Raw genomic sequence first — 19,460 nt, forward strand, 5'->3', positions numbered from 1 at the left:
AAAATAATAGTGACTTAATAGTATGAATTGGAAAGCATTTCCTCTACTTAAATTTTCTGTATTGGGAGTTCCTGTCATGGTTCAGTGGTAACGAACACGACTAGTATTCATGAGGACACGGGTTTGATCACTGGAGCCGCTCAGTGGGTTAAAGATCTGGTGTTGCCAGTGAGCTGCAGTGCGGAACATAGACGTGGCTTGGATCCCATGTTGCTGTGGTTGCAGCACAGGCTGGCAGCTGTAGCTCCAATTCGACCGCTAGCCTGGGAACTTCTATATGTCATGGGCGTGGCCCTAAAAAGACAAATAAATGAATGAATAAATAAATTAATTAAATTTCTGTATATAAACTGATTGTGTCCTCCCAAAATTCATAAGTTGAAACTAACCCCCCATATCTCGGAATGTGACTGTATTTGGAGAGAGGGTTTTAACTGAGTTTCAGTGAGGCCATTAGGGTGGTCCATCTGACTGGTCTTTATGAGAAGAGGAAATTCAGACACACAAAGAGACAGGAGGGATGTGCATGCAGAAAGGAAAGGCCCTGCGAGGACCCAGCAAGAAGGCGGCCATCTGCAAGCCCAGGAGAGAGCCCTCAGAATGAAACCAACTCTGACAACACTTTGATCTTGGACTTCTAGCTTCCAGAAGTGTGAGAAAATGAATTTCTGTTGTTTAAGCTACCCAGTCTATGGTACTTTGTTATGGCAGCCCTAAAAATCTAGTATAGTTGGTATTATTTCTTCCTTAAGTATTTGGTTACATTCACCTGTGACTTCATCTAGACCTGGACTTTATTTATGAAAAGGTTTTAAATTACATGCTCAATTTGTTTAATAGCTATAGGGACTGTTTCCAGTTGAGTGAGTTTGTGTCGTTCAAGGAAATTAACCAACTTAGTCATTGAATGCACTACCTTGCAACCACTTTAATACAAAGAAATTACAAATAAGACAATAAAACTACCAGTTATTCTACTGTTTAAAAATAACTATTGCTAGTGTTTTGTTGTATATCCTTCCAGATAATTTTTATGCATGTGCCCACTAACACCTCTTGCCCCCCCACCTTTTTTTACAAAATTGCTGTTACCCTTAATACCCAGGATTTTTGGCATTAAATCTTTGAAAAGGTAATTATGGATGGTTAATAATTTGCTTAATTAATTCCTTAAGGTGCTTCTGAGTCGGAGGGGGGAAGCACCTTAACGAATGCCCCAGTCACTATTGTGTTTCATCTGTCTCTGGGAACCATGAGTAGTTCTTCAGGGTTAGGGTTCGTATCTCGGTTTATAGTCCCAGAAGTGGAATTACTGGGTGGACCAGTTTATTATTGACATTGGTACTGAGCATCCTGTGCTTGGAGGAGGGGAGTGGGGGGGGAAGGAAGCACCAATCCACCCCTCAAGGGACCAGTCCAACCAGCACTGTCAGTGGGAATGTGTGATGAAAATATGGCACAAGGCTATTCCAAGGCTCTTAGAGCACCCTCTCACCCCACCCCCAGCCTCCTTGGCATTGATCTAAGTGGCTCCAGGTTACCTGTATATTGGTGGTTGTATTGTCAGTATGTGGACCTGGACTGGGCCTTATTTCCTGGTTCTTCCTCCTTTGGAGTGAGTGATAGCATTAAGAAGCATCTGCAAAAAATCAAGCAAGAACTGAAGCCAAGCTCTGCAAAGGCAAGTGAAGGCAGAGACCAGGCCTATCCTCCCATCATCATGCTCCATTGCCAGGGAGCTTTGAGTCTGACATGGTAAAGGCAGGCCCTGTCCCATGGGGAACCCCAGGTTTTGGGGAAGAAATTACAGTCCCCTATTCTCCAGGATCTCTGGTCTGAGGGCAGTGTCAAGACCCCCAGACCAAAACATGTACAGGTGCCTAGAAAGGACTGTATAAACGACTGCCAATCCACACCTTCCCTGTAAGGATGTGTGAACGGATGCAGAGGGGCTTTTCTAGGATAACTTTCTGGGAAAGAGAAGGGCCTGGACCACAGAGAGGAAGTTGGGCAGGGGAAATGTGGGTGCTGGGAAAGGGAAAATGGTACATGGGTTGTTGCCCAGCCAGTTGGTTTGGTAGAACCAGAAGTGGAAGCTGGAAAAGCTAGGGGTAGGAAGGAAAGCCCCAGGGCACTCTCTTTTGTCCCTTGTCAGAGAGTCTGGGGACATTGGTAGGGAAGGGCCAATGTGAAGTGGGGAGATGATTTGATGTTTTCATTTCCAGTGGTACTCTTCTCATCCCCTGCCTTGTTTCCCTCCCACCAGAGGGAGGAGAACAGGCCTCTGCTTGGTAACAAGCAGGTCTTTGGGCACCTGCTATGCCCCCACAGCACACAACACCTGTTATTACCTGTGAGCAAGACTTTCCTCAGTGATGCTGGTTTTATCCATCCTACCGCAGAGGCCAGAGGCCAGGGAAGGGGACTATCTTGCCAGGATCTCAGAGGCAAGAAATCAGGGTGCAGGATGTGCAACTGCCCACACAGCAAGGGGCTCCTGGGGCTCCTGCCCCCTCTACTTCTCCCCAGCCCCGTCTCTCCCCCACACATGCTACCCTCAACAAGAGGCAAACGGCACCTGCTCCCTGGCCACCAAGATCTCAACCAGAGGTGACTGCCTCCCACCCCCAGCCTCCGCCATGGCACATTTGACTATGTCTGGAGACATTTTTGGTCATCAAGTCAGTGAGGGTGGGAGGGAGGAGAAGCAGTGGGGAGCTCGGGGAGGGCGAGATCACTGGCACTCGTGGCATCTCTCGGGGAGGGATGCTGCCAAGGATGGCCCCCACCAGAGGCTGTCAGGTCACGTGACAGTGGTGCAGGGGCAGAGTATCCCCCCTATTCCAGATAGGCAGGCTCACCCTGCCAGATGTGAGTTGGGGGCTTCCTGCTGGATGCTTGTGTGTGGGTGTGTGCGTGTGCGAGTCCTAGCCAGGTGTGGGCACCAACAGCTTGCAGATGTGGGTAGAGAGTTCTCTGCAGATTCTAGAGAAAGCCTTCCTCTCCTTGATCCAACCCCACTCCGGCTCCTTGAACTCTTCTTCTCTTAGGCTCAGCCTCCCGGCTTCCATGTTCATCTCTGCATTGTCTAGATTAGCAAGTATCAGCCAGGATCCCTCAGCCTCGATATCTGATGGGGTTCCTCACCCCCCTCATCCCCAGGTGATGTCTGATCACCCTGCCTGCTTTCAGTAAGAATCTCACTAGGTGGGTTTAGTCGGAATCCCTTCCTACCCTTGATGTTTCCTCTTAGTAATTTCCCATCCACTGGCCCCACCCTGCACCTTGGCTATAAATTCCCACTTTTCTTTGTTCTATTTGGAGTTGAGTCTAATCCCTCCACCCCGCTGCAAGACCCCACTGCAGTACTTCCTACACGAGCCAACAGCCCCTTTGAATAAACAGTCTGCCTTGCTGTGCTTTAACAAGTATCTCCGAATAATTTTTTCTTTACAATCGCTTTCAGATGGGAAGAGAGGGAACTTTGGGCTAATTTTCCTTCAGATGCCTGGGGAAGGGCCAATTTCCGGTAAGGTGCACCAACCCCCACGCCCCCGGCGGCCCCGAGCACCCTTGGGTGGGACATCGCCAGGCAGCCGTGGGCAGGCGATGGGAGGGAGGGAGGAGGTGGAGCCTCCTTTTTCTAGGCCGTGTGTCACCAGCCTCCTGCCCAGGGGCATTGCCCCGGCACTACCCTGCCAGCGCGGCAGTGAGAAGCTGGGGCCTGTTCCCTGGAGCCTCTGGAGCGCATTTCAGGGCTTGCACGACCTATGTCGCTGGCTGCTCAAAACCCAGAATATGGCAGATGGGGCTCGGGCCAACCCCAAAGGGTTCAGGAAGAAGGCGCTGGTTAGGCGCCCCTCTGGGTGGAGAGGTCCTTCGAGAACCTCCAGGTACGTGGCTACTTTCCTGCGGGGAGGCCCTCGGTGGAGAGGAGCAGGGAAGGGGGTGGGGAACTGGCCCCTAGAATCCGTTTCTCCAAAAAGGAGTGCTCTGAGTCTCTGATGGTAGCTGAGACAGATCATTGCACTTTCAGCACTAGAAGGGCCCTGGGGATCATCCAGCCAAGCCTTGTAGGCCCTTGAGGCCCTGAGAGGCTAAGGAATCTGTTGGTGGTCACACAGCCTTTTAGACATTGAGCTCCAGTGAGAACCCAGAGACCAGGTCTCTTGGCTTTGGGTGTAAGAGCCCACCACCAGCTTGTCGCATGACTCCCCGATATGGGGAGGGAAAAGAATTGGTTCTGATTGGTGACAGTGGTCCAATCCAAGGAGACACGGAGCTCCCTGTCTTGGAAGCTGATTCCTGCCCAGGGCGGAAGGGCAGGAGCCTCGTGGTGCCTCCTGGCTCTGCCGTCTTGGGGCTGTTCCTCCGGGAGGTGCAGGCAGACGGGAGGTGCTCACATCTTCCTGGAGGAGGTAATCACAGGGCAGGGGCAGCAGGAAATGGGGCATCAAGGGACGGCCTTGACCTTGCCTGTAATGAGGCCCAGGAGGGAGCCGCCGGTCAGGAAGCGCAGGCAGGTGGAAGGGGCAGACTCAGGACTGGGGTGTCTTCCTTTCTCAGATCTGGCCTGGGGATGAAGAAGCTCCTTACCGTCACCCTCCTGGCCAGCAGCGGTGAGTGAAGGCGCTGGGAAACTCCTCCCCGCCCCATCCCAGCCTTTCTCCCGTGACCTACCCACTGACCGCTACACCTAGACCTCGGGGGCTGTCACTCCCCTCCCCGGGTCTCTGCTTCCGGGCTCAGCCCCTGTGGGGCTGCCTCTCTTCTTGGGGGCTGTTTACTTCTCCAGCCAACTTGTCAACACACCTGGGGTGCGAGGCATTTACTATTTACGAGCCTCAAGGGCGCAGGGCCTTTGGCTGAGCAAACATCATAAAGTGGTGCTGGGGGCGGGGCGTGGGCACACGGCCACGCGGGGGCTTTTGTGTGCACAGGCGCACATGTGGACCTGCAGACGTGAGCCAGGGAGCTTGCAGGTGGAGAGCCCCCGCGCATCTGTGTGTGGGTGTGTCGGAGCACGTGGTGATGGCTCTGTCTGTAACACACATCAGGAAGATGTGTCCGTGTGTGTTCCTGGAGTGTGTATGTGAAGTGTATGTGTGTAGCAGTGTCTGGCTGTGAGTTGTACCAGAAGATGATGGGGCAGATCCGGGGGCCTTCTTCCTTCTTTCTAGGGGGGCACCCCACCCCCACCCTCACCCCGGACTGCCAGCCAAGACTCCAGACACGCACACAGGTGTCCTGGTGGCAGCTGCCCTGTGTAGACAGAAGATGGGCTGAAGGTCTTGCTGGCATCCTGTCCACCTGTTCAGCATCCCCTGAACACAGCCAGGTGTGAGGCAAAGGAAAAAAAAAACACCAGAAATAAAATAACTTTAAATGTGGGACACAGATGTGAGAAACGGTCGGTTGAATTCAGGCAAAGTGATCTGTTATTTAGAAAATAATCTGTGCGCTCAGCCCAGACCATGGGCTGGGGAGGAGGCGGCAGCCTGAGTGAACACACAGTTTGTTTCTCCTGCTCAGAGTGTGAGTGTGGACGTGGGCACTCTGGGTGCTGCTCATGGGTGAGAATGTGTGTGTGCGTGTGCACATGCCTGTGCGTCTGGGTGTGGGGTGCATGTGTGAGCTTATGTGGTATGTGTGGGCATGTGTCTGCATGTGAGTGTGTACAGTTGTATGATGTAGGAGGAGAGTGTGCAGGGAGTGAGTGTGTGTTTATGTCTGTGTGTGTGTAAGAGTGCGAGTGCGTGCAGGCACCTTGAGTGTGTCCATCCTGCATGTGGATGGGTGAGTTTTAGGTGGGAGCTGAGGAGTGGGAGTTCTGGGACCTGTCCCCCCAGAGTAACCCCTTCAGGTCTGGGGGGGATGCAGCGAGGGGAGCCTTCAGGCTCAGGGGGGCGAGGAGGCCAGGACCTCACAGCGGGCGATCCACCCCCATGCCCTGTAGGGGAGTGTCTTTCTCAGCTGTCCTCAGATCTGGGAATCAAGGTCAAAGAGGCTACATAACCTGCCCCAGGCCCCACAGCGCTAATGGAGAAACCTGTTTGCAGAGCTGGGTCTGTCTGACCCCCGGGGCTGCCTGGCACATGTTTGATCCCAGCAAATAAGAACCCTGCAGAGTGGAAGGGTGGCAGAGAGCTAACGTGCAGGGACTGCTCCCCCACTCTCCCCTCCTCAGTGTACATCACGGCCAAACTTCCCACGTGTGGCTCTGGAGACAGACTCAGGCCCACAGGATGCAGGGCCCTTCGGCCCCTGCCCTGGGCCCAGCGTAGTTGTTCACAGGCTCTAAACCACCTCTTAGAATCACCTGCCATCTCTGCTTTATTTCCTCTCTCGTTTGCTGCTTACTCTCTGTAACGAAGAAAATCCCCAAGCCAATCGACAGGGAGACTCGGGTGCAGCAGGTGCCAGGTCAGCTCTGACGGGGAGGGGAGGGCAGGCCTGGCTCAGGAGCCCAGCAAGCCCTGAGAGGGGGCACCATGGTGGGGCGAGGGTCTGGTGGGTGCCAGGCCCCCAGCTGGGCTCTGGCCTGCCCCATCTCTGGAGATTGGGATTCTTATTCCCATTTCACAGATGGGGGAACAGGGCCCCAGGGAGCTTTAGTTCTGGGGCTGTATCTATCTGACTCCAAAGTCTGTGCTCTTCCCGTGGAGGCACACGGAGGTGGGAGGCCCCCGCTCTTACGGGCGATGCTGGCCCGCCACATCTCAAGAAGCAAGTCGTCTGGACCTTGGGATTCCGGCCAGCCTCTTGCTTCTGAACTTCTTGGCTTCCTCCCTCTCCCAGTGCATTTCCTCTTTCAGAACATGAGAGAGCAGCGGGCAGGGTGCTGCACAGGGCTCCTGGCCCTGGGCGTAGCTGGAGGAGCCGTGGGCGAGGGAGGCAAGCGGGAGTGGGAGCGGAGCTGGCGTCCCAGCTCTGGGGCACACAAACCTGAGTTCAGGTCTGGGCTGTGCCACTGCCAGGCTGCACGACCTGGGCAAACCCGCACGTTTTCGAGCCTCCATTTGCCCATTCATAAAATGGGGTGAGAGAGGCCCTCCTGCCTGTGTGGGGGTGGCTTCACTCAGGGAAGCACCCAATTGCAGGCTCGGGGTTGACTCTGCAGTGAAGAGATGCATCGAGGAGACTCAGAGGCACAGAAGCGGGGGTGGGGGGTGGAGGAGGGGGTTGTTGCTCGGGTGAGCAGCCTGAAGGATGCCAAGAAGCTGGTTTTGCAATTCTGCTGGTATTGGAAGGGTTGTTGCACTACCTGTGAGACAAGGACAGAAATGTGTGCGTGCGTGCGTGCGTGCGTGTGTGTTCACTGAATGTCCAGAGCAGCCAACTGTCTCTGGATTAATCCTGAGCTGCACCAGCGGTGGGGATGCTGAGTCCCTGCTGGGAGCAGAGGAGCCAGGCCAAGCCAGAAGGGCCTAGAATCATGTTTGGAAGAGCATCTGGCATTTGCAAAACCCCTAGGGGTGAACCAGGCACTGGGTCCTCAATGCCTGGGTCCAAATTCTGCTTCCACTGCTGTTCAACAATGTGTTGTTTGGCAAGTGACTAAATGCTCTGGGCCTCGGTCTCCTCATCTGTAAAATGGGGATAGTAGCAGCACCTGGCAGGGTCACGATGGGCCATTGATACGCTAATGCACGGAAGGGGCGTAGGGCAGTGCCTGGCAAGTACTATTATTATATTTCAGGGCCGTAGGGCTCTGTGTAAGGATGTGTGTCACTCACTGTCCCCATCCCTTTGTAGGTGGCTTCCTCCTCCCACTCTGCCTGCCCACCTGCCCTCCTTCTCCTGCTCCCCATCTCCTTGCCCCAGCCCTGGGGTGTTGGGAGGACAGCCGGTCAGACAGACGTGGTCTCGCACAGGGCGGGGAGCTCACGGCACCCCCTTGGTTCTCTTGCAGTCCTGCCCTTGGCCCAGAGCAGCCTGCTCAACCTCAAGTCCATGGTGGAAGCTATCACGGGGAGGAACGCCATCCTGTCATTCGTGGGCTACGGCTGCTACTGCGGGCTGGGGGGGCGCGGCCTGCCCATGGATGAGGTGGACTGGTAGGTCCCGGAGCATCTGGGCTGTGGTCAGAACCCGGGCGGGGCTGCAAAGCTCAGACTGTCTCCATCCCTGAGAGCGGGGAGGGCGCTCTGTCCCTAAAGGAGGAGTTGGTGGCCAGAAGCCTGACTTGGCACCTGTGTCCTCCTCAACCCTCTTGGACACTTCCTATTATCCATCTCCAAGCGCTTGGGTTTGGAGGCCTTGGAACTTCCATTCTCACCAGAGGGAACCTTTGACCTGCCCCCAGACACACAGGAGAGCAAGAGTCACACAGCTTGGGCTTGACAAAGGCAAGGGCTGTGATCCCTGCCCCCTCAGACCCGGGGCTCTGGGAGACAGAACTGGGCTTCCTCCATCAGACTGGGAGTTCCCAAAGGCATGGCTTAGCCTCTGCTCCCATCTCCCCCCAAAGTAGCCAGCACCAAGCCTGGTATCACTAGAGACTAATAAATGCATGTTAATTAATTGCCTGCCCTCTGCCAGAGGGGATAGGACAGCCACGCCACATCTGCTTCCTGTCCCTCACCCCCGGCCCCCCCAACCCTCCCATCCTCATGCACCGCCAGGTACAGCTGCTGCATCTAGCCTGTCTCCCTCTCTACTGTCTTAACCCAGGCCCCTCACTCCCATCCCGACCCCTCCCACAGCTGCGGCCAGGGCTCCAGGGGGCAAAGCCGGGGCTCTGGGCAGAGGACAAAGAGGTGGGATCACAGGCTTTGCCTGGCTGTGTGACCTCAGGCAAGTTACTGCCCTCTCTGGGCCTCCGTCTGAAGGTCTGACTCAGGAGGGAGGGGAACAGATGATCATGATAGGGGTCACTGCTGGTGGGAGAGGGGCCAGGCCTGGCTATGCCTACCTGCTCTCCTCTGCCCCCCTAGGTGCTGCCATGCCCATGACTGCTGCTACCAGAAGCTCTTTGACCTGGACTGCCACCCCTATGTGGACCACTATGACTATACCATTGAAAACAACACCAACCTTGTCTGCAGTGAGTCTCTACCCACCCGCATCACCCCCCAACTCCAAGACAGCCATGGACGGCCACCCCCCCAGCCGGTGCTGGGGCCCCGGGCAAGGTTGCCAGATGAAGTGCAGGATGCCCAGTTAAATTCTAATTTCAGATAAATGATGAAAAATGTTTTCATATAAGTATATCCTACATAGTGCATGGGACTACTTCTACTAAAAAGTAAAGAGTAGCATTCAATTTAAAATTAGCATAAGTATATCCCAATAGTTGGGATATACTTATACTAAAATATTTATTGTCTGAAATTCAGATTTAACCAGGCACCTTAGTTTTGTTTCCCTGTTTGTTTGCTAACCCTAAAAACCTGGCCATGGCTCTGAGTCTCCAATAATGAATCAGGACCCTGGTTTCCAGTCCTCAAGATTCTTAAAGTTTGGAGAGCTTAGGGAATAATCTTCATTCAGTGAATCAGTCTAGATGGGGCCCAGGACTCTCTGTTTGGAGAGTGTGGTTCTGAGATTTTGTGTCAGGCTAGCCTGGGAGTCAGGAGCCTTGGGTTGGAACCTGGTTCTGCCAGCATCTCCTCGCCATGTGATCCCGGGCAGGGTCTTTCCACACCTACCTGAGTCTCTTGCTGGGTACATGGACGGGTTTGGATCTCAGCAGACCCATTCCCTTCCAGTTTTGTCACTGGGACCCCAGCAGATGAGGCGGCCCCATCTTAGCCAGTGTTTCTAGGAATGCGAGGTGTTGGAGCCAGACCTGGCGGGTCCCCTCCTTTCCATTGACTCTCTGTGGTCATTCCCCGCCTGAGTGGCATGGCATCCACGGAGATGGCCCAGGTGTCCCTGCCCTGCCCCGCCCTTAGTGCCCCTCCCTGGGGCAGCAGGTGCCCCTGGGCCTGTCCCATGGGCAGTCCCAGGCTCCCTTTGCCGCCTCATCCTAACCAGGCCATGAGTTGTCCCTCCCTAATAACTCACAAGCCAGCCAGCCTTGCAAAGAAATTCAAGACTCCTGTTCTCTCGGAAAGAGTCTCAGGGTCTGGGGGGATCGGGGGGGGGGGCTGCACACTTCCAGGGCCTTGGCAGCCCAGGGCGGTGTGGGTCTTGTATTCTGCTGTCCAGATACGCGTGGAGGGGCTGGCTGGAGAGAGCAGCTCAGGAAGAGTCCAAAGCAGGTCAAGCAGGGGAATCTCCTTCCTCCACCCCTAAGACGGTAGACTAGCCCAAGCAGGTTCTCACGCTGGGTTCCAGGGATATCGGTGGGGGTGGGGTGGGGTGGGGGGCATCAGGTCAGCTACTGCAAGAGTGATGGTGGGATGGTGGGGGCAGGGACCCCTGAAGGGTCTAGCTGGCTCTTTAACCTATTTTATAGCTCTAGGGGCTTCTCTTTCAGCTATTTGATGTATTAGTCTTTTGCAAAGAGTTTCATTTCAGAGAAAGGATTCTGCTGATGGAAAGTTGAAAGTTTGCAAACCACTGGCCTAGCGGGTGGTTCTCAAAACGTGTTCCCTGAACCTGCAGCATCAGCATCACTTATTGGAACCTCGCGCCCCACCCAGACCTACTCAGTCGGAAGCTCTAGCGGTGGGGCCGGGTGGTCTTTGGTTTCACAAGCCCTCCCGCTGATTCTAATGCACACCTAATGCTAAGAAGTCTTGAGGTTGATGATTATTATTTCAATAATAATAACAGTCGGTACCAGGTATTAAGCATTTGCTCCGCGGGAGGCCCTGAGCTAAGCTTTTTACAAGCTTTTTCCTCACTCCAGCATGACCACGAACTCCCTCCAGGTTGGGTGTGCAGTGCTTGGAGGGCGGAGGCTGGAAGGGTAGAAAGTAATGCCCTTCCCCCGGGGAGGGGTCCTTCCTGACCCCTGAATTGTCCTCCCAGCTCTGCCTTGGCTTTGCTGGGTGACTTGGGTAAACCACACCCCTTCCTGGGCCTTGTCCTGTTGGGCTTCAGTGGTTCTCCGTTTAACCTGCACTCAGGGCGCCTGGAGGGCTGCGAATGCAAAGGCTGGGCCCCCGGCCTGGAGATTCAGAGCCAGCAGGCTCGGGGTGGGCCCGACGGAGGTCCTAGGGCTGCTGGCCCAGGATCACCTTTCAAGGTCCATTGTGTCCTCAGAGTCCATGCTCTCCATGCCCCACAGGCCAGCTCAACCAGACTGAGTGTGACAAACAGACGTGCGAGTGTGACAAGAGCCTGGTCCTGTGCTTCCAGAAGCAGATATACAGGGAAGAGCATCGCAACTACCTCAACATCTACTGCCAGGGCCCCACGCCCAACTGCAGCATCTATGAGCCGCCCCCAACAGCGGCAGGCTGCAGCCCTGGCTCCCCGGTGCCCCCCACGCCTCCCTAGCGTCCCCTGGCGGTCTGACAGAGAAGAGGGGTGGAAGTTTGAGCTCTGGGGACCAGATGGGTGGAGCAGGTGGAGGTGGGAGCAGATCGGGAGTCCTCAGGCTGCCCCGCTGCCTCCTCCCTGGAGCCCTCCAGCCAGACTGGCCCTCAGAGGACTCGGAAAAGCGTGGGCTCTCACTCTGGCCCCCGGGCTCCTCCGGCCCAGCCCTGGGTGTGGCTTTGTCCTGGACAGGGTAGGGAGCACGTGGCTTGGTGTGGGTCTCTGCTGAGTGTGGAAAGAAAGGCCTGAGAGAGACTGGGGGCCTCTGAGGGGGGCCTCTCACTGGCTCCAGCTTGACTTCCTTAGCCAGGCCCTCGAGGCTGGGCCCCAGGATCTACCCAGACCCAGAGCCACCAACACAGGCCCAGAGCTTGATGTGTCCTGAGATGTGGTTCCCTGGCAGACACAGTGCTGGTCACGAGGCCTGGGTTCTGGAGGCCCCTTGGCTGTGCCCACAGGCTGACTCAGGGTGATTCCTGTCTGGGGACCTTGCAGCTCTCAAGAGCCCCATTAAAGAGCAGTGGTCCCTTCCCGACTTTTGTCGAGGTGGCACAGGCGTCCTGGCCCAGACGCCACAGTATGGCCACAGGGTTTATGTCCCAACCCTAAAGTCTGTCCTCAGTCACCCAAAGTGTCACAGAGTAGATTTCTGGGCACCGACAGAACCAATGCACACACACACAGGGACCGGGAAGGGGGCAGGCTCCAACATGCCCCCAACTCGGGTCGTCCTTCCGACCCACACAGTGACCCACTCCCATAAGAGACACACTGGCCATGGCCCTGCCACACTGAACTGCCCTGAGCAGCACCCCAACCCCAGTTCCCTGGGTCCCTGACAAATAGGGAAGGGGGCGAGACCTGGGCCCTCCCCCTGTGCTTCCCATCCTTCAGCAGCCAGGCCAGGTGGTGGAAAGACCCAGAACCCTCCCCCCCGGCAAGGAGAGGCAAGGCTGCAGCCTCGCAACAGATGGGGAGGAAGTCAAGGGCTGGGACCTGCCTCAGTGAAGAAAGAGCAAAGGCAGGAGAGTGAGGGAAAGTTCCAGAAGGCAGTAGCGAAGGAGCAGGATGTGAAGAGGGAAGTGAGAGGAGAAGTGGGAGAGAGGTGAGACAAGGTGAGGACCAGAGAGGTCTTGGCAGGAGGATTGGGTAGAGGCGTCTTGGGGGGGGGCCGGCCCCCCTTGGGCCTGGGTTCCCTTTGGGCCCATGGGGCTATGGGCAGAGGAAGAGGAAGATCCGGCCAGCTCTCTGACTCCGCCCCAGCACTGTTGTTTCCCCAGGTGTGCCGCCCACTTCCTCGCCTCACCTCTTGACCTCCGGGTCAGCAGCCTCCAAGTAGCCAGTGTGTCCTGCCTCACCTCACCTTCTGCCCTCATCAGTCACCAACCCCAAGGACCTGCTGGTGCAGCACTATGACCTGCTGGGACACTGAGAACGTCCACCAGGAAGCTCAGCCTGCCCTGGGGCCCTGAAAGGCCACTGTCATGGGGGTGGGGAGAGGGACAGCCAAGAAGAGAGGTGCCCAGAGGGTTGTGGGGGTTGCAGAGAGCACGTCTACGGAAAAAACTGCAGGACTAGATGGAGCCCTGCCAAGCTGCAGCGTCTAGAACATCTGCATTGGGGCTGTGGATGAGGCTGCAGGCTGGAGTCGGCCGTCATGACCCTCCCACTGGCCCCCTCCTGCTGTCCTGCTGGCCACTGTGGCAGGACTGGACCTGCCTTGTCACTGAGATGGTCTCAGGAGCCCAGCTAACAAACCACCTTCTCCTCACCGTGCTGGGTTGAACCCCTCATCTCTGAGCTGGAGCCCCCAACCCCTGCCACCCACCAAGCAGGGGTGGAGCCAGGATGGGAGTCCCATGAAAGTAACCCTGCAGAGGCCTGGGCCTCTTAGCTGTGGGAGCCCAGGTTTCTGGCTCTGCCCCTCTGCAGGGGCACACACCTCCCCATCCAGAAATTTGGGGTATTTGGATGGGATTCTGCTGCTAAGGGGTCCTGCCTGCCCCCCACATCACCCCAGACTCCTCCAGATGCTGCAACCCCAGAGACGCTCTGCAGGACTTGGCACCCCTCTTCAAACTAATAAATGCCTCCTGTCCGAACTCTCCACTGCTGGGTCCTCCTTGGCACGGCGCCCACTGGCTAGGGTTAGGGAGGGCATAGTGACCCTGTCCCCTGGGGCTCCAGCTTCGGGGAAAGTGGGTCCCCTGACACCCAGCAGCTAGCAGGCCTGTCCCCTTCCTGCTCCCAGCCTGGGCGAAGCGGCCCTTCTCCAGCAGAGATGCAAAGCTTGGGAAGATTGGAAAGTGGACCTGTGGTCCACAGTCGGACAATGATAACAATGGCTGGGCTGAGTTCTTGCCAGGCATCGATCTCCACCACGCAATCCCTTCACCCCATCTTTTCCTATTGGTTAACCAAGGCCCAGAGGGAGAAAGTAACTTGCCCAAAGTCACACAGGTCATCAGTGTTGGGGGGTCAGAGCTGAACCCTCATCATCTGACCTTTAATGTCACCTCCCCACATCTTAATGATGACTCAGGCCGCTGGGGCCAGTGGGACAAGTGACAGAGTCCAGCAGGGCGTGAGGTCCTAGGTCCTGGCCTTGGTCCCTTCCCTGGGATGGGCTTCGGTTTCCCCATTTGCAGAGGGACCAGAGCAGCTCCTCAAAGCTGCGGGTTCCTGAGACGGCTCGAGGTAAACTCTGGGGAAGGGGAGGCTGAGCAGATGGGGGTCTGAGCCCCCATTCATTCTTCCATGAGCAACCCTGCTTTTCCTGTATTACCTCTGGAGCCTGCACATGCGCTGTCAGAAGAAAAGAGACTCTTGAGCTAAAATCTGGAAAACCCCTGGATGTGATTGTCCTTTGGTTCCTTCATTCAGCGGACCTGGATCCACATCCTCTCCTCTGGACCAGGAAGGAGGCTGGGCTTTGGGCTGGACGCCACTACTCAGACAGAGCCTCTGCCCACAGCCTGGGAGCAATGGGCAGACATGTGGACGGATAACCTTGACACATGGTGTTCAGGGGTGTTGGGACAGCACTGGAGGATGGAGCCCAAGAATGTCTGTGGCAGTCCAGTAAGCCCCCCACCCCGCCCTGCCCCGTCTCCCACCGAGGGAGTAGGGGTGGAGCTGGGATGGTGTTAGATGCCTCTGGCGGTAGGGAGGAGGGGTGGGGTCCCAGTTTTGGAGGAAGGGCTCTTTGCCTCTACAGTCTGCGTGGTCTTTCTCTCCTTAGGTTAGTGAGGTCTTTTATGCTAAAGCTTGAGGAGGGGGCTTGACCGGCTTTGGACGTGTCTGGGGGCAGCCCCTGACAAAGGCTGTCTCCCTAACTGAAATTTAGTCAGGCTCTTCTGAGACTTTTTCTGGGGTTCCATATTGCCCCATTTTAGCAAGAATCCTGCTGTATCAGTTTCATGAGACTCCCAACCCGGCCTCCATATCTGATCAAGTTCCTCAGCCTCCACGGAGGATATGTGACCATCCCAACCTATCTTTTGCAAGAATCCTGTTAGGTCAGTGTAGTACGGATTTCCTACCTTCTTATACCAATTTTCTGTCCCTTCCCCAACTCCCCCCGCCCTTCACCAACAAATCCCCACTTAAGAAAAGTGAGTATTCAAAATTATATTTGGAATTGAGCCCAATTCTCTACTAGCCCCTACTGCAATTGTTCTTGAAGAAAATCTATTTATTTATTTATTCTTTGCCTCTTCCAGTCGTTTAAACCAGTAGTTGCCGGGCGTTGTGCCTCAGGTGGAATCAGATTTGTCATGGTATCCCCCCCACCCCGCCAGACTTTGCCAGCTACAAATTTTCTCTGGTCCTCTGGTTGCATGAGCACGCAGTCCCTAAGCCTCTGCCGTGATTGGCGTTCCGCACTCCCTGAAAGGAGTTCAGGATGGAGGTGCAGAATGAGGTGCTCTGTGCTCTGGGAAAACTGGCAGAACAGGTCTTTAGAGAGGTAGATGTTTTCAGGAGGTTTTATGAGCCTAATTTCTTGCATCTTCTCATATCTAGAAAAACAATAAAATCGTTAATAGAGGCATCTGCTCCTCGTGACTAGCAGCAAAGCTTCTGCCAAAATGTGTGCGGGGGATGGCACACATCCACCTTCCCATCAGCAAAAACACATGTATACGGACCTCCCCCAGCGCTTACCTCTTCAGACCACGTCCTCAGAGCTATCTGAGAGGCTGTCTCCTGGGCTATAGTCCTCATTTCACCCCAAGTAAAACTTGACTCACAACTCTCACATTGTGCATTTATTTATCTATCTATTTATTTATTTATCTATTTTTGTCTTTTGTCCTTTTAGGGCTGCACCCGCGGCATATGGAGGTTCCCAGGCTAGGGGTCCAATCGGAGCTGTTGCTGCCGGCCTACGCCACAGCCACAGCAATGCCAAATCCAAGCCACATCTGCGACCTACACCACAGCTCACGGCTTCACCGGATCCTTAACCCACTGAGCGAGGCCAAGGATCGAACCCTAAACCTCATGGTTCCTAGTCGGATTCACCTCCACTGCACCACGAAGGGAACTCCAGTACATATTTTTATTTAATATAAGTATTTTAGAAATTACATGCAATTCACAGAAACGTTTCAATGCCTTGGGTATACATCACATGTCCTGGTATAATGTTATCCACCATAACTCCAGTTATTATCTTAATATGTTGTACGTCAATCGTATCATAATGAATTCTCACAGTCTTTGCAAGCATTTTGTCATCCACAGATAGTTGCTCTCTTCCTCGGATGCTTTCCTGAAAAATCATGCAATCAGCTTGTAGCTAAAATGCTTCATCTTCATCAGAAAAGACTGTTTCAGAGACGCCTGGAAAAGACTCTGACAAGTCCTCCAAGGAACAGGCTTCCGATGACATTGAACACATTGAGGTCATACCACTGGACTAAGTAAGGATTTCCAGAATAGTAGAGAATCTGACCATGATTCATAAGACTGCTAAACCCCCAAATCAAGCAGAATAAGAATCAATTACTTGGAACTGAATGAACTGATGAAGGATGATTACAGTTTTCTTTGGAACATTGCTCATTCTTTGCTATTCTATTTTCTTTTTGCTTTTTTTTTAGGGCTGCACCTGCGGCACATGGAGGGAGATTCCCAGGCTAGGGGTCCAATTGGAGCTACAGCTGCTGGCCTACGCCATAGCCACAGCAACGCCAGATCCAAGCCATGTCCTTGACCTACATACACCACAGCTCATGGCAACACCTGATGGTTAACCCACTAAGCGAGGCCAGGGATCGAACCCGCGACCTCATGGTTCCTAGTCAGATTCGTTTCTGCTGCGCCGCTCCAGGAACTCCTCTATTTTCTTAATTTAAGGAACTTCTTTCTCTTTTATCTTAAACTATCTATAACTCACGACATTTCAGTAGATTATGCTTTTGCAAACATAAGCTAATCTTCTTCCTGTCCGGTCCCTCTAGATTTTGGAAACTCTTATTGAGTATTCTTATTTTCATGGCAATATAATTACTTGTATTAGTTCAACTAAGAATCTGTTTCCCTTAACATAGTTGGAAACCCTGGTTATATCACCAAAGATTCGGTTGGAATGTCATATTAGAATAATGCACATAGAATCAGATATGACCAAACAGTTTTAAAGATATAAATTTAACTTTATGGAGCCAATGTTTACAAAGCTGTCCTGGAAAATCCAAGTTTTTCAAATTTTCTCTTGGAAAATCTCATATCTGGACTACAGGGTTCCCAGCTTTACAGGTGAGTAAGGAAAGTCAATTCCCAGTAAGCCCAGGAAGTTTAGGATGCCTTGGGGACCTCAGGAAGAGAGGATGTCACTCAAATATCTAGGAAATACAAGAAAAATCTGGTGGCAAGTTTCTGCTAGGCTTCTAGTCTTGGGAGGCTTTCAAAATCTAGTCTGACAGATACCATATGATATCACTTACATCTGGAATTTAATATATGGCACAAATGAAACTTTCCACAGAAAAGAAACTCATGGGCATGGAGAACAGACTTGTGGTTGCCAAGGGCGAGGGGAGGGAGGGGGATGGATCGGGAGCTTGGGGTTCATAGATGCAGACGATTGCCTTTGGAATGGATTAGCAACGAGATCCTGCTGTACAGCACTGGGAACTATATCTACCCACTTATGATGGTGCATGATAATGTGAGAAAAAGAATGTATATATGTATGTGTGACTGGGTCACCTTGCTATACAGTAGAAAACTGACAGAACACTGTAAACCAGCTATGATGGGGAAGAAAAAGCATTAAAAAACAAAAGCAAAATCTAGTCTGAGACTTCTTATTAAAGGTTCCAGCAAAGCAAACTCCAAAAGTTCTATGTGATCAATTACCAGTTTTGCTGTCATCACGTTAAGAATCATGCCAAATCCAATGAGATCAGATTCATTTGGTAGACAGGAGTCAAGAAAGGGGGGGTGTGTGACTACAAAGGTGTATTTTCAATGTCTCCATGGGAAACTATCGTACAGCCTCTTGGGTTACTAAATTAGAGTCCTGTTGATTATCTTTGAGCTATTTTTCACCTCTTGGTTGGACTCCATTTTCTTCTCTGCTTTGTAAACTGGAACAGATCCTGACATCTTGCACATTTTGTTAATCTTCTAGTTTGCTCCAAAATCTGGCTGCAACCCTTCAAATTAATGTTTCCAATTTTCCTCCCACGCTCCTGACTTGGAGTCACTGAGAACTAAAAAAATCTGACTACCCAGATCCTTATTGGGACTACCTCTTGAAGCTCTCTGAGCTGAAGCTGGATGCTTCCATGCTGTCTCCAAGTAACAAACATTGACTGTGACACCGACATATCAGTGCCATCACTGAAGACGATGCAGACTCCAAACCAGAAGACTGCTGGATTGCCACTGCTATCCATCTAATGATGCTTCAAGCTCCACATCTAGAAATCTCAACTGGCTGCCCTCTGGACTCAGGAACTGGGTTTAGTTGCTCCTGTCGTTAATCTCTGTTTTTCTTTTTTCCATAGACATCCCCCTGATTTAAATGCCTGCGGGTTCACACCATCCAGAAAATACACTTTACCACCATGTCTTGGCAGATGGTTCTACTGGTCACTAATGAACAAAAAAATGACCAAACAAGAAACAATTCATATTGTTCAGAGGAAAGAAGTCTTCTTCTTTCCTTGAACAAGAGTGGAGACTGGCAAAAACTCTTCTCCACCAGACATTAGTCAGGCGCCTCTGAGACCTTTTCTCAAGTCCACCTTAACCTTTGGGCTTCTAGGTTTACCTGTGCATCATCTAGATTTAGCGAGCTCAGTTTAGTGAGAATATTCACTTGCCTGCAAAATCTGATTAAATTTCTCACCCCCCACCAGCCCCAGGTGATCGTTGATCACCAGGGCATGCCTCCATCAACAAGAATCCTGTTCAGTTTAGCAAGAAGACCCTACCCTCTTGGCAATTTTCCATCCACTGACCCCAGCTCCCCCCTGCTCCTTCAATCCCAACGTTTCTTTGTTCTATTAAGAATTGAACCCAGTTCTATACTGTCTCCCCCCACCCCATTGCAATAGTTCTTGAATAAAATCTATCGCTTTAACCTCTGCCCAGTCCTGGTTTTCTACAGCACCACCTCTGCCCAGACCTAAGTCAGTCTTTCATTCTTGGAGAATCACACCTCCCTCCCCTCCCCCCACCCCCGCCCCCATTCGTCAGACCCTTCTAGTGGCTGCCCACCCTTTTAAGAACTTGGGCGACACCTAGTGATCATGAGAGGTCGCTACTCATGCTTTGCTCCACACACCTGCCCCCTGGATCTGAGCCCACGTCAGAGACTGTGTCTCAGGCTAGCAATGCCCAGGAGAGCACTAGGAAACCATCCTTGTCACCTCCACCTTATCACTGCCATCTATGCTGCCTCTCCAACAGAGCAGACTGGGTGCAACCCTGGTTCTGCCGCTCGCGGGTCACGTGGCCTTGGGTGAGTGGCCTCACCCCTTCCATCTCCATCACCCCCTCTGTAAAATGTGGGT

General features: G+C 53.3%; 1 protein-coding gene across 1 annotated transcript; it reads left to right on the forward strand.

The window, feature by feature from the left end:
* Positions 3,680-13,532, forward strand: PLA2G2F (phospholipase A2 group IIF). The gene is given in 5 exon segments (NM_001244874.1): positions 3,680-3,893; positions 4,567-4,619; positions 7,913-8,057; positions 8,937-9,046; positions 11,180-13,532. Coding segments are annotated over 5 exon segments (615 nt in total). The 5' UTR covers positions 3,680-3,798; the 3' UTR covers positions 11,392-13,532.

The sequence above is a fragment of the Sus scrofa genome, chromosome 6 (genome assembly GCF_000003025.6).
Source record: "Sus scrofa isolate TJ Tabasco breed Duroc chromosome 6, Sscrofa11.1, whole genome shotgun sequence".
NCBI lineage: Eukaryota > Metazoa > Chordata > Mammalia > Artiodactyla > Suidae > Sus > Sus scrofa.